This window comes from Drosophila arizonae, chromosome 4, assembly GCF_054131065.1.
Source record: "Drosophila arizonae isolate 15081-1271.41 chromosome 4, UAZ_ARI_1.0, whole genome shotgun sequence".
NCBI lineage: Eukaryota > Metazoa > Arthropoda > Insecta > Diptera > Drosophilidae > Drosophila > Drosophila arizonae.
The window spans coordinates 15,022,358-15,033,647 of NC_142924.1; the positions used below are offsets into that span (position 1 = coordinate 15,022,358).

The 11,290-nt window shown below is 39.8% G+C and overlaps 4 protein-coding genes across 5 annotated transcripts; 1 reads left to right on the forward strand and 3 right to left on the reverse strand.

The window, feature by feature from the left end:
• Positions 1-454: 454 nt before the first annotated feature.
• Positions 455-4,996, reverse strand: BNIP3 (BCL2 interacting protein 3). Of its 2 annotated transcripts, none has more exons than XM_018008110.2 (5): positions 4,461-4,996; positions 1,803-2,074; positions 1,647-1,723; positions 1,392-1,562; positions 455-1,318 (listed from the first exon to the last, which is right to left on the reverse strand). In XM_018008110.2, the coding sequence occupies exons 1-5, from the start codon at positions 4,498-4,500 to the stop codon at positions 1,267-1,269; spliced, it is 612 nt and encodes a 203-aa protein (XP_017863599.1). In that variant the 5' UTR covers positions 4,501-4,996; the 3' UTR covers positions 455-1,266. The 2 variants fall into 2 exon arrangements, with proteins under 2 accessions (XP_017863599.1, XP_017863600.1); XM_018008111.2 differs by lacking the exon at positions 4,461-4,996 and adding an exon at positions 3,112-3,142.
• Positions 4,997-5,141: 145 nt separating this feature from the next.
• On the reverse strand, positions 5,142-6,279 carry mTerf3 (mitochondrial transcription termination factor 3). The gene is made up of 2 exons (XM_018008107.2): positions 5,487-6,279; positions 5,142-5,420 (listed from the first exon to the last, which is right to left on the reverse strand). The coding sequence occupies exons 1-2, from the start codon at positions 6,277-6,279 to the stop codon at positions 5,143-5,145; spliced, it is 1,071 nt and encodes a 356-aa protein (XP_017863596.1). The 3' UTR covers position 5,142.
• Positions 6,280-6,473: 194 nt separating this feature from the next.
• On the forward strand, positions 6,474-7,484 carry LOC108614157 (vesicle transport protein SFT2A). Its single transcript, XM_018008115.2, has 4 exons — positions 6,474-6,614; positions 6,815-6,984; positions 7,041-7,158; positions 7,256-7,484. Exons 1-4 carry the CDS (start codon positions 6,543-6,545, stop codon positions 7,385-7,387), a joined length of 492 nt encoding a protein of 163 aa, XP_017863604.1. The 5' UTR covers positions 6,474-6,542; the 3' UTR covers positions 7,388-7,484.
• Positions 7,485-7,620: 136 nt separating this feature from the next.
• On the reverse strand, positions 7,621-11,094 carry Pss (phosphatidylserine synthase 1 homolog l(3)77CDf). The gene is made up of 6 exons (XM_018008105.2): positions 10,396-11,094; positions 9,195-9,453; positions 8,571-9,136; positions 8,300-8,510; positions 8,128-8,221; positions 7,621-7,812 (listed from the first exon to the last, which is right to left on the reverse strand). Exons 1-6 carry the CDS (start codon positions 10,704-10,706, stop codon positions 7,775-7,777), a joined length of 1,479 nt encoding a protein of 492 aa, XP_017863594.1. The 5' UTR covers positions 10,707-11,094; the 3' UTR covers positions 7,621-7,774.
• Positions 11,095-11,290: the final 196 nt, after the last annotated feature.

Genomic DNA, 11,290 nt, shown 5'->3' on the forward strand with positions numbered 1-11,290 from the left:
TTATATTTATTTAATCATAAGAGCTTGGCTGATAAATAGCTAAATTATATCTTATAAACAAATGCAAAATTTTCTATAGATATGGCGAAAGTAAATAATTTTCGATTAATCACTTCTTGACAACTAAGTAGAAGCTATTTAAAACGCAATTACAACTTCAATAATCTAATTTATCATTAAGATCTATAAAATCTATCTATAAATAGCTAATTCATATCTTACATTCAGGCAAAAGCAAAATTTCCTATGAATATGACGAAAGCGGCAAATTATTGTTTATTACTCATTTGTTGACGTCTAAGTGAATCATCACAAATCTAATATATATACATAAATATATATATATGTACATATATAATCTATACAAACTGCTTCTATCACCTGATGTACTCTTTCTGTTATTTTGATTTTGTTTCTCTGTCTTCAAGTTCAAGTAACAAAAATACATTTTGAGTCGGTTTTAAATACGTGTTGAAAAATATTTTTAATATAAAAACGGTTACATTCTTAACTTAAAGCTAATGTGTGTATGTGTGTGGTTTGTATGCATTTTTATTTCGGGGATAGTCGTAGCTGCATACCGAACTTTTCAGTTTTCACTTTTCACTCTTCTATGCTAGAAAATAAGAGGACAAATTATAATGATTGATATACATACATATGTTTCTTTCTACACGATTCAGCTATAATATGTCTATATGAATATATATATGTGTGTATATATATACGTATATATTTAAAGTCAAAGTTCTTAGAATGCATTTTTGTTGTTTTTGCTTTTATATATATATTTTTTGGCGAATGATGATTGTATGTATATAGTTGTCTAAACTCTGAAAGAGCGACAAATCTTTTGCAAGGATATTGAATAAGCTTTAGACCGCTCGTCTGTTTATTTTGAGTTTAGTTCGTGTTTATGAAGCTGTTGTTTTCCTTATATAAAAACTGTATAAAATTGATGTGTATATAGAAAAATCAGTTTGAATCCCTTTGCCTAGCCGTTAGCTTGTTGCTTACAAATTACATAGTTATGCTTATGTACTCTACTATCATTAGATGTATTTTATGGACATAATGTGCTGTAGATTATTTGTTTCTTTGTGTTGCGTTGTGTTATGTGGGCTGGAATACGTTTGGCTGGTTGTTGACACTGCTTCTTCACTCAAAATGGAACGTTTAATGTTCTGTTTCGCCTGTCGGTAAATGGTTATGATGTGCATATTGTTGTTGATTAAAACGTCGTGTTTATGTTATTTATAGTGTCTTTCAGTCAATGACCACGCGGGTGAGGAGTATTCCGCGCTTGCTCAGCCAAAGGCTATAAATAAAGGAGGGACAATTGTTTTGTAGTATCACTTAACACAATTTGATAATATAATTATATAATTTACCCGAAGCCAGCGCCCAGGAGCAATGAGAGCACATTAGTGACCAGCAATGAGTACAATATTTCGCGGGAGAACAGCGAGTTGGCGCCCAGACGCTTTAAGCGTATAGAGTAACCCGAGCTCTTCTTCTTCTCGTCATCATCATCGTCATTGGAGCGCTCAAATTTCCAATCTCTGCAGCAGCAGTGAATAAGAAGTAAATAAAAGGCATTGAAAAAAAAAACCAATATAATAATGCGAAACAACAATGTCGCTTACTTCGGTGGCTGTTCATCGGTGCCGCGGTTCCAGTTCTGCAACCAATCGGCATTATCGGTGTTTTGTTTGTCGCTATTCTGTTTCGGTTGATGCATATATAATTAGTTCAAGCTCCAAAGTGACAAGGTCAAGTTAATCTTTATCTTCTTGACTCACCTTAGTCCAATAATTGATATAAACATTTCGCAGCTCGTCGTCCGGGCACAGCTCCGATTGCGGACTGTTTGGCGGACTCTTGGGGCTATCGTGGGGCGTGTCGCGACGCGAGCTGGCCAGAGACACGACGCGACTGGACTGATTTGATTCGCGCTGCGCCTCGCGCAGCAAACGTAAATATTCCTCCCCACTGGCAAATGGCAGAGGTGTAATTCTGTCGGGACTCTTTATGCCAGCCATGGCAGCTGTTGCGCTCAATTCGATCCAAGATTCTGCAAACAAAGGACAGTCAAAGTTATTTATGAAGATGATAATGAATTTATAATAAAAGTTGATTAAGCATCATAACAAATTTCTGCATATTCTTGCATTTAGCTTTAACATGATTATTTAACCGTATGTTAATTCACATATTTATAGTAGAAGTATTAGCAGTTGAGACTCTGCTATTAACAGCGCTTATTATTTTCAAGCAGCTGCGTATTGATGAAATTGGCTGACGCATCGTATAATAGATTTTATGTGTATAACAGAATGCCGCAGCCAGACCGGCTGCTGATTCTCTCTTCCTTAGCTTGTTTTGGCTTTACATTTCATTTCATAGCAGAGTCCGGCATTAATGCTTGCTCTCTCTCTCCTTACATGGCGGCATTCACTGGTTTAGCTTGCTTTCGCTATTTAGTCTACAGTATAACAGAGCCCGCCAAATTACGCTCTCTTCCGTTGCTAGAGTTAAAAGCATTCACTTCTTTAGCTTGTTTTGGCTTTTTATTTAGCTTCACTTTGCTATGCTAAAGTTTAACCGCGCGTGGGCAGATGTCGTGGCCCCATTTATTTTGTCTGCTTATCGGCTGTTTTTGGCGTTTGATACCACTGCGCTGCACGTTAACAGAGCTGTTAATTTTAACAGCGTAAACAAAACTACCAAAACAACCGCCTCCACTGCCTTTGTTTGTTTTGTGCAAGGTATAAATGCACGTATATATCTCTTTCTGTATGTGTGCGATCTGCGTGTGTGTGGGTTTGTGTGTACGAGCGTGCGCCCCCATTGATAACGCAAACAAAACACAATTTCCGTTTCAGTGTATTTCCCATGCATGTTTTTTGTTGTGTCTACTGGCTATCAACAAAAATTTCGTTTTCAAATAAAGCAGACGACGAACGGCGAACGATGATGATTGCAATTAGAGCAGCGTGCAAATTACATGATACTGTGTGACAGTACTAGTTGCTGATAATCGACATAACTGTTCTAGGGTTGTCAATCAATTACGCCACGGTCTGAAAAAAAAATCGCATCTACACTCACGTGGCAGACCAATCATCTCGATGCACGACCTGTCGAAACTATACTAAATATTCGCAGACAGACTTTCACAAATTTGCGAAAAACAAAATACCCAAGAACTGACAGGTAATTTCGTCTGCGTCTTAGTCTTCTACAGGTAAATAAAAATCCAAACAATAACAAAGCTGACCCATAAACAGGTTCTACGGCGAAATGGTAAAGCCAGTAACAGCAATAAGGGTAGCAAAACAAAACAAACATGGCTTGCTGACTCACAGCACGTAGGCAAAGTGCCCGACGTCGACTCTCTTCTTGCAGTCTCTATCTCTTTCGCTTGAAGAGTGCATGTGTACGTATGTGTGTGTGCATCATGCGCAGCTGTTAAACCCTGATCCGAGGCTGTCAAGCGTACAGCCCAATGAACCGCCTTTTGTTGACTGCTTATAGGTATTGGCGCACAGATTCGCTTACTTTTATCACATACACACACGCATTTGTGTCCGTAAATAAGCTACATACAAATATAAATTATATATGCATATGTATATAACACACTCACACGTTTTTGATAATGAACCCCAAGCGACGCGTCGCAGCGAATATAGGCTAGGCTAAAGTCGCAATTTCTGGACTTTGCGAAAAACAACAAGAACAAGTGCCAAATCAAAGGCAAATGCCCTCCGACAATTGCCTTTAAACGAAATTTCGCACACAAACAAACATATTCACAGAAAAGCCGCGTGACGTCAATTTGCCAAAATAAGATAAATACAAAATACAACCGTAAATATAAAGTGCATATTGTACACGTATGTACATACAAATGTATGTGTATGTATGAATGTATGAATGGGGCGCTAATTCCGTTGCTTCCATATACCACTTCTTCTTTGTCTGCTTTCTGTTCGATGCGAAGTTGCGAGTCTTTGTTGTTGTCATCGCCTGACAGGCGGCTGCTGCGCTGCGCAAGCGAGAGATATGTACGTGTGGCCACACACTTGTACATATATTCGTAAGCAAAGCAAAACAAAACATGACTGACAATAACAAACTGGAGCCTTGAAATAGTATATGGGCAAGTGCAATGGAGATGTGGTTACAGTTATACCAACTTATACACACACACTGCCATAGAGAGACATACTGACATGAATACATACAGACACATAAACAAATCAAAAGCAACATCTATTTTTAACTGAACACAAACAATAATAACAACAACACGTCATACTAGAAGCACTGCATTGTTATTATTATTACTATTGACAAATACCAGCACACACACACACACATTTGCACATTCTTTGATGTGTATGCGTGTGAGTGTGTGTGCATGTATTTGTGTAAGTGTGTGATCGCAAACTTACCACCCAGCAAATCTTCTGTCGATTTTGGTGTCGTAGACATTTTGTTTTTCTCTGTGTTTGGTATTTATAGTATGCTACGTTCGTTCAGTAGTTGAAATTCTCTTGTTGTTTTTTTCTATTTGTACTAAACACGTCGTCAAAAGATAACGTGTTTGTTATTGTTGTGGCGCACAAATAAATTTATGCAGATTAAACTAAACTTTTTGCCAGAGCGGCCCTTGTATTGCACTTATGTGTGTGTGAGTGGGTCTTCGTATTATATGTGTCGTGTCTCTTGTTAGTGTATGCGTGAGAATATGCGTTTTATTTTTTAAAGTTCCTGTTCCGTCTGCACTGTTGCTTGTTTGTGCTTTTAGCTAAATTTAACGGCTGTCGTTTGCTCTATGTATTACTGTTTAATTTATAATATGCTCTTTCTTTTAGTTTAAGTATAATACACAATTTTCTTTTACGCACGCTGCAAAAACCTAATGCGTAGTTCAGCTAAAGCTGCTGGATGCAGCGAAAACACAAACTGCTCGTCGAAAAACACGAAGATGACTGCCCACAAGCACAACAATAATATGCGACAAGGCGAAAACAGAAGCGAAATGCGAGGAAGAATACCGAACTTAGTACGGCGTTGCCAGACAGTTAAGAGTGTAGCCCTGTTATTGATTTTGCGCGCACAAACAAACTTTAATTACCGTGTTTTCAAAAACAAATCAAAAGTTTCTAAATCACTTTTAGCCACGTTTCTTACAAAATAAAAATTGTTGCCCTGCACAATTTCACTTGGTGAAATGTACAAGTCCTTCTGCGGATCGTATTGAGCACGTCCTAGTAGCTTTAGAAACTCGTGTCGTTCTCGCAAACGAAACTCTCGGGAGGCAAGGAGCTCGGGACATTGAATAATCTGTGCATGACTCAATCCCATATCGTTGTGCACATAGCTAAAGCGCTCGACAAGATCATCTGGAGCTGAAAAGAAAAGAAGTCATACAATTAGTTTATATATATAGGAGCATTTATATAGGCTTTACTTACGGATCATCATCAGACGTGGCGTATGGACAATTAAAGTTTGCAGCTCCTTGTTACTGAAGCCCATTTCTTCACGGAGTGTGAACACGGATTTACGTATATGTTCCATGTTGAAAGTTATCAAACGTGGCTCTTTGGTAGCCAGCAAGCGTAGATCATGGCCGCTCAGGTGAAACTCTTTTTGGAAATAACCTAAACGTCGATCAATACGTCTAGTGGAGTACATTAACCAATATGGGTTTTTGGTGAATATCCGCTGAAGGGCCTCAACTGAGAAACGTTTACTCTTCATGTAGTCAACACGCGTTTGCAAATCATCTAGATCCTCCTTGAATATCAGTGGATTTTTAGTGATCATTTTACCAAAGTCATCCGCCGATATTCCTTGGTCTGACAGAAATGTTAAGTAGGGCTTCACATTTTCCTCAAAGTCCAGTTTCAGCACAAACTGACCCAAGCCTTTGCGCCGCTCAATGCTGTGCAGATTAACGCCCAGACTAAGCAGCTGCTGCAATGTTTTCGAGTTGTTCACATGGGCAGCTAGATTAAAGGTGGGCACGTGCGCCTCCCGGATGCCAAAGTCGAGTGCGACAGCGTTGTTTTGTTTCTCATTCGGTTCGGCGAGCCTCTTTTCGGTTGGTTTATCATGCTGTGCCACATCTGATTGTTCCAGTGGCACGATAACATCACTTTGCACTCTTTTAAGTGCACGTATATGTCTTATTTGTTCACTAATTTGATAACATTTTGTTGTTTTCGAAATTCTTGTTATGTTACGTACCCAAGTGCAAAGCATGGCAACAGCTGATAGAGCTGCCAGAAGTTTCAGTTCCAATACATGAAAGACAAAGTAGTGTTGAAAAATTCGCACAAATATTGTATCAGAAATATCGATACATCGCCTAATAGACCTACTCTAATCAGACATTCCGATCGTGTGTTTCTTTTGTGTTCTAACAAATTAGTTCAATAACAGAATTCAATTTAGCACATAGAATTAAATTTTTGCATAGCAGCAATTATATATATTAGATAAATAATTTGTTAAGGACCGCAATAATGGATAAGTTACGTCGTGTTCTTAGCGGCGATGACCGCACACCGGAGGAAGAAAGCAGCATCATCACCCAGGTGAAACCATACTAAGTTATTTATCAACTTTTTATAACTTACTGAATTAATTTGCCTACGCTTGTGCGTCATGCGAATTTCTGCGCTACCATCGCTGGAACCAACATGTGTTTGAATTGCATTCCATTTACGACGATCAATGACCGATCTGTGACTCAACCGCCTTATCATGAATGGATTTACTATTCAACTACAAACAGATTAATGATATGTCAACATTAAGCTGGAGCACTCGCATCAAAGCGTTTTGTGTATGTTTCGTTTTGGGCATACTATTGTCTTTTCTCGGCTCCATTGCTTTGTTTCTGCATCGTGGCATTGTCGTCTTCGCTGTATTCTATACACTGGGCAATATCATCTCGATGGCCAGGTGAGTGGCTCAATGAAATTTCGCATTTGCTGGCTAATTACTTTGCTTTGCTGCAGCACGTGCTTCCTCATGGGTCCCCTCAAGCAGATCAAGAAAATGTTTGCCGAAACCCGACTGATAGCCACCAGCATCGTCATCGTCTCACTTGTCATGACATTCGTCTCAGCTATTGTGGTAGATTATTATTTATTTTTTAGTTGTTTTCAAACATCTTTATTGAGTTGAGATTGTTGTCTTTATTTTGTTTTTCTTTCTCTTTTTTTTTTTTTAGTTAAAAAAGGCCGGGCTCACGCTTATATTCATAATCATTCAATCCCTGGCCATGACCTGGTATTCCCTCTCTTATATACCCTATGCACGAGACGCAGTTCGTAGCACCGTTTCGGCATGCTTTGAGGTTTAGTCTAGTATTTTGTACAGTAATTTACAATTATATATAACTTTATATATAGTATGTATTTTTTTGAAAAACAATATAATTTGTATTATTATTAATATGATTTACTTATACAGCTCTTAAATGGGCGATGTTAAAAAAATGTATTAATCTAGTTTTAGAGATAGATTTCTTGTTTTCTTTCTCATTCATTCGGTTGTTTGCTTATTAACAGATTTAATATCAATTATACATACATATACACAATATAAATTTAATTTAATCAGTACAGTTTGCATAAATTGTATGTACACACAAATATTTTTCAAGAATTTTCTTTTTCTGTTCATTACTCCGTATTTTTTGCTTTACTCTTCGTTACCTTATTCATTTTTTGGTTTTACTAAAATGGCCTCACTTGATTTTCTTCTCTTTCACCGGCGACAAATTACCTAGAAAAACAATGGAAAGAAACACAAAAAAATAGAAAATGATAATTGAAAAGGGAAAGTGAATTGTAAAGATTTAAACAATTTTAATTTTAATATCGTAGTGCGCTGTGCCAGGTCCATCAAAGGATTTAAGTCGTGGCACACGAAGAATGCAATTCCACGGAGAGTAAAAGAAAAGTCGAAATGAGAGTGAAATGAGTTGTAGTTGCAGCTTACACAGAGAGCAGAGAGCCAAATGCATCAAAATAGCAAATATAACATTCGAAACCAAGGCGAGTGCAAAGGTGCGCTAATTCAAGTATAGGCTGGACTTACCTTTCGCAGGTGTGCCCTGTGGACTGTCTCCGGCTCGTTTACTAAGAACTGACGTCGACTGTGCCTGTGCCTCGGACTTCTTCAGTTGTCGTTGCTGTGGGCAGCAGAAATAGTTGTTGTTGTCGATTATAATGAATATAATATTTATGGCATTTCCGCATACTGCACTCACCTGCCAGACGACGGCCACGTAGACGAACGACACCGATATTAGCACCTGCACGGTCAGCCAAATCACAATGTTGATGGCTTGCGTGCGCTCAAACAACTCCTTGCCATTCTTAATACACAGAATGGCCTCGGAGACCATAATGGCGCCGTAAACCCAACACTGGGTGCCGACGCGTTTGCAGCGCGTGTCGGTCACGTACACATAGTATTGCCTGAAAGGTGCAATTCAATTAACATATACCAATTACATGGAACTAACTAAATTTACACACCTCACGGAGGGAGCCACAAAGAGTCCAATAAATATCAATCGTCCAATGACAATAAAATGATCTGGCGGCATCTCAAAGATGTGCTTCAAGAAGAACGTATTCAGCTCGGTGACCTGCCAGAAGATGACCAACTGCATCACGGCAGCGAAACGCATTGCTGTCGACTTGGGATCCAGCCAGCGGATGGCCGACCAACTCTCCGGCGTAAATTGCAGCATGGCACGCTTTATTTTGCCCGTAGTCGTCGATATATCCTTGATGCTGGCCCATTTGTATTCGCGCATTTCGAGTATTTGGCAGATCTTGAGACCGACCCAAATGCCAAGGCCATTGCAGATGATCACGTCCAGGATGAGCGCATCCCACCAGCATTCAATGAAGTTGGGCAGCAGATGGGCAAATGTGATCTCTGTTATTTCCCACATCACCGAGATGGCCCACAGTATGCCCATGTGACGTATAAGTATGGCCTTGAAGGCCCAGCCCAGAAAGTGGCCCCAAGCAAAGACATCCAAATGACCCTTGACACGTTCCCAACTAACGTCCGAGCAATTGACACCATATTCCTGAAAGAAAATATAGTTTTAGTATTGCCTCAGCTGCTTAAGCGGTCTCACTACTCACCTTCTCCATGTCGATGTGAAAGTTCTTCAGCTTTGGATCGATCCAATAGAATATGCTTCGTATTGTTGGATAATTTTGGAACATGAGAAACTGCAGCATGAGCAGGTACAGCACGGAACAGCCAAACAGGATGCGCCATACCGCTGGATGGGGGCGTGTAAACGGCCCATTGGGGAATGCGATAACCGAAACAATCAGAAAGAAGAACACAATGCACATCAGGCCCGACCAAATGTTATCATCTAGATTCGCCTCGTTCCTAGAAGTGTAATTAAATTGTGTGTTTTAGCTTAATGGGTTATAGCTTATAGTAAGTAGTCTTGTAATGATTTCCGTTTCAGTGGCCCTAATCAGTTCCGGACTTTGACTATTTATTTATTGTTATATTTCGTACTGGGCTAAGTGACCTTTTGTTTGAAATCGAAACGATTTGGCGCCTATTGTTGATAAAAACGAGATTTGTTACGGAACCATGGGGAGGAGGGTCTTCAATGCCCACGTCGACGTCGACGTCGACGAAAACGACGACGACACATTTGGCAACCGCATGTTCTACTGTTCAATTTCGATCTTTTCGAAGTTAGAGATGCGCACTTGACTCTAGGTCTTGCGCGAGAAGCACGAAAAATAACTGATAAGAACTATTGCAAGGCCTGAACATTTTGAAATTCATGAATAATTCATATTCATATTCATATTCATATGTATTAATTGATATTGTTTTTGAATATGTAAACAGTGTTGATTGAGAAATAGTAAAATTAAAATTGAATATATTGCATACATAAATTATTAATTTGTATTTATCTGAAGTTTTGTTTGTCCGTTAAATTTGATGTGTAACCAACATTCTTTTCAGATTCCTATTGGAGTCCATCCTTAATCAGAATGAGCTCGTGTTCATCCTAACAACTTTCCAGTGATGTGCGTCTCACGCGTTCATCTCTACATTTTAATCACAAATTTTTTTCTGTTTTGTTAATTTCGAAAGTACTTAAATAGTCAACCAAGGCTGACGGGCGCATGTCGCCAGGCGCAACAATTGCTTTTTGACGGCCCGTTGACCAAGTTAATGCGCGAAATGCTGCTGATGCTTAGTCGCGCATAGCGTGGCTGACGAAAATAGAAAGATCGATAAATGTGCACGACGGACAGACGGACGGACGGCCGCACTAATCTCCTTTGGCTGAGCTGCACTTACCTGACGAAGGCGAAATACATGACCGCCAGCACCGAGACGGCCAGCAGTGTGATGGTGTGGGGCTTGTAAAAGAAATCCAACGAAATGTCATCCACGGGACGTTCGTTGACAATGACAAAAGTCTGGGCGATTTCCTCCTTTCGCACTTTGCCGTTGTCGTTGCGTTTAGTGGGCGTGGCTGGTGCACTGGCCGCGCCAGATATGTATTTTGTGGATGCGGCAGCCTTGTCGCCACCGGAGCTGCTCCGCTCCTCACCCTGTTGCCCATCGCCGGCGGCTGCCGTGCCGTGTGCGCTGGAACGTTTTACCATGTCTCTGCTACAGCAATACTTCAACAATCAGCGTAGACTACGGCTCTGATGGCGTGATTATGGTGATAATGTTGTTATGATAGCACGCGGACAGAGCAAAGGGTTGCGCAACATTCGCTCCACAGTTTATGGGATGCTCCGTTGTCCGAGCCGATTGAGTTATAGCGCTCCGGTAGCGAGCAACGATGCTTAATGTTTATAGCAACTGTTTAATACAATTGTTAAATGTTTTATCTGATGATTTTGGCGTTGATGTTGCCCTGTTGTTAATTAATAAGCATGCTGCGCGGCGTTTAGAAGAGCACGAGTGCAAAGAAACCCAATCTGACACTTGCCGGGCAGCAACTACATGCTCTGATTTGTTGTGCCGTCACAAACAGCGTTGCCATATGTGGCAGCGTTGCCAGGTGACGGGTTTGCCATTCGTCAAGTACTCAGCTTACATATAAATAGATCTTATTTGATTTATATATGATATATATAAATCACAAAAAATTTATTTTACTTATGTAGCAATTATTTATTTTGCTGTCAGTTTGACTTTTCTGTGATTAATAATTCCCATTTTCCCTTGGGTCTGGTAT

Excerpts from the sequence above, each read along its gene's own strand:
- BNIP3 (XM_018008110.2), bottom strand. The coding sequence starts at position 4,500 with ATGTCTACGACACCAAAATCGACAGAAGATTTGCTGGGTG. Across the intron at positions 1,563-1,646 it reads ACCGATGAACAGCCACCGAA|AGATTGGAAATTTGAGCGCT; the intron begins GTAAGCGACATT and ends CTGCTGCTGCAG. Across the intron at positions 1,319-1,391 it reads CTCCTGGGCGCTGGCTTCGG|CCTTTGGCTGAGCAAGCGCG; the intron begins GTAAATTATATA and ends CTTTATTTATAG.
- mTerf3 (XM_018008107.2), bottom strand. The coding sequence starts at position 6,279 with ATGCTTTGCACTTGGGTACGTAACATAACAAGAATTTCGAAAACAACA. Across the intron at positions 5,421-5,486 it reads GCCACGTCTGATGATGATCC|CTCCAGATGATCTTGTCGAG; the intron begins GTAAGTAAAGCC and ends TTTTCTTTTCAG.
- LOC108614157 (XM_018008115.2), top strand. The coding sequence starts at position 6,543 with ATGGATAAGTTACGTCGTGTTCTTAGCGGCGATGACCGCACACCGGAG. Across the intron at positions 6,985-7,040 it reads AATATCATCTCGATGGCCAG|CACGTGCTTCCTCATGGGTC; the intron begins GTGAGTGGCTCA and ends GCTTTGCTGCAG. Across the intron at positions 7,159-7,255 it reads CATTCGTCTCAGCTATTGTG|TTAAAAAAGGCCGGGCTCAC; the intron begins GTAGATTATTAT and ends TTTTTTTTTTAG.
- Pss (XM_018008105.2), bottom strand. The coding sequence starts at position 10,706 with ATGGTAAAACGTTCCAGCGCACACGGCACGGCAGCCGCCGGCGATGGG. Across the intron at positions 9,454-10,395 it reads ATGTATTTCGCCTTCGTCAG|GAACGAGGCGAATCTAGATG; the intron begins GTAAGTGCAGCT and ends TTACACTTCTAG. Across the intron at positions 8,222-8,299 it reads ACGTGGCCGTCGTCTGGCAG|CAACGACAACTGAAGAAGTC; the intron begins GTGAGTGCAGTA and ends TGCTGCCCACAG.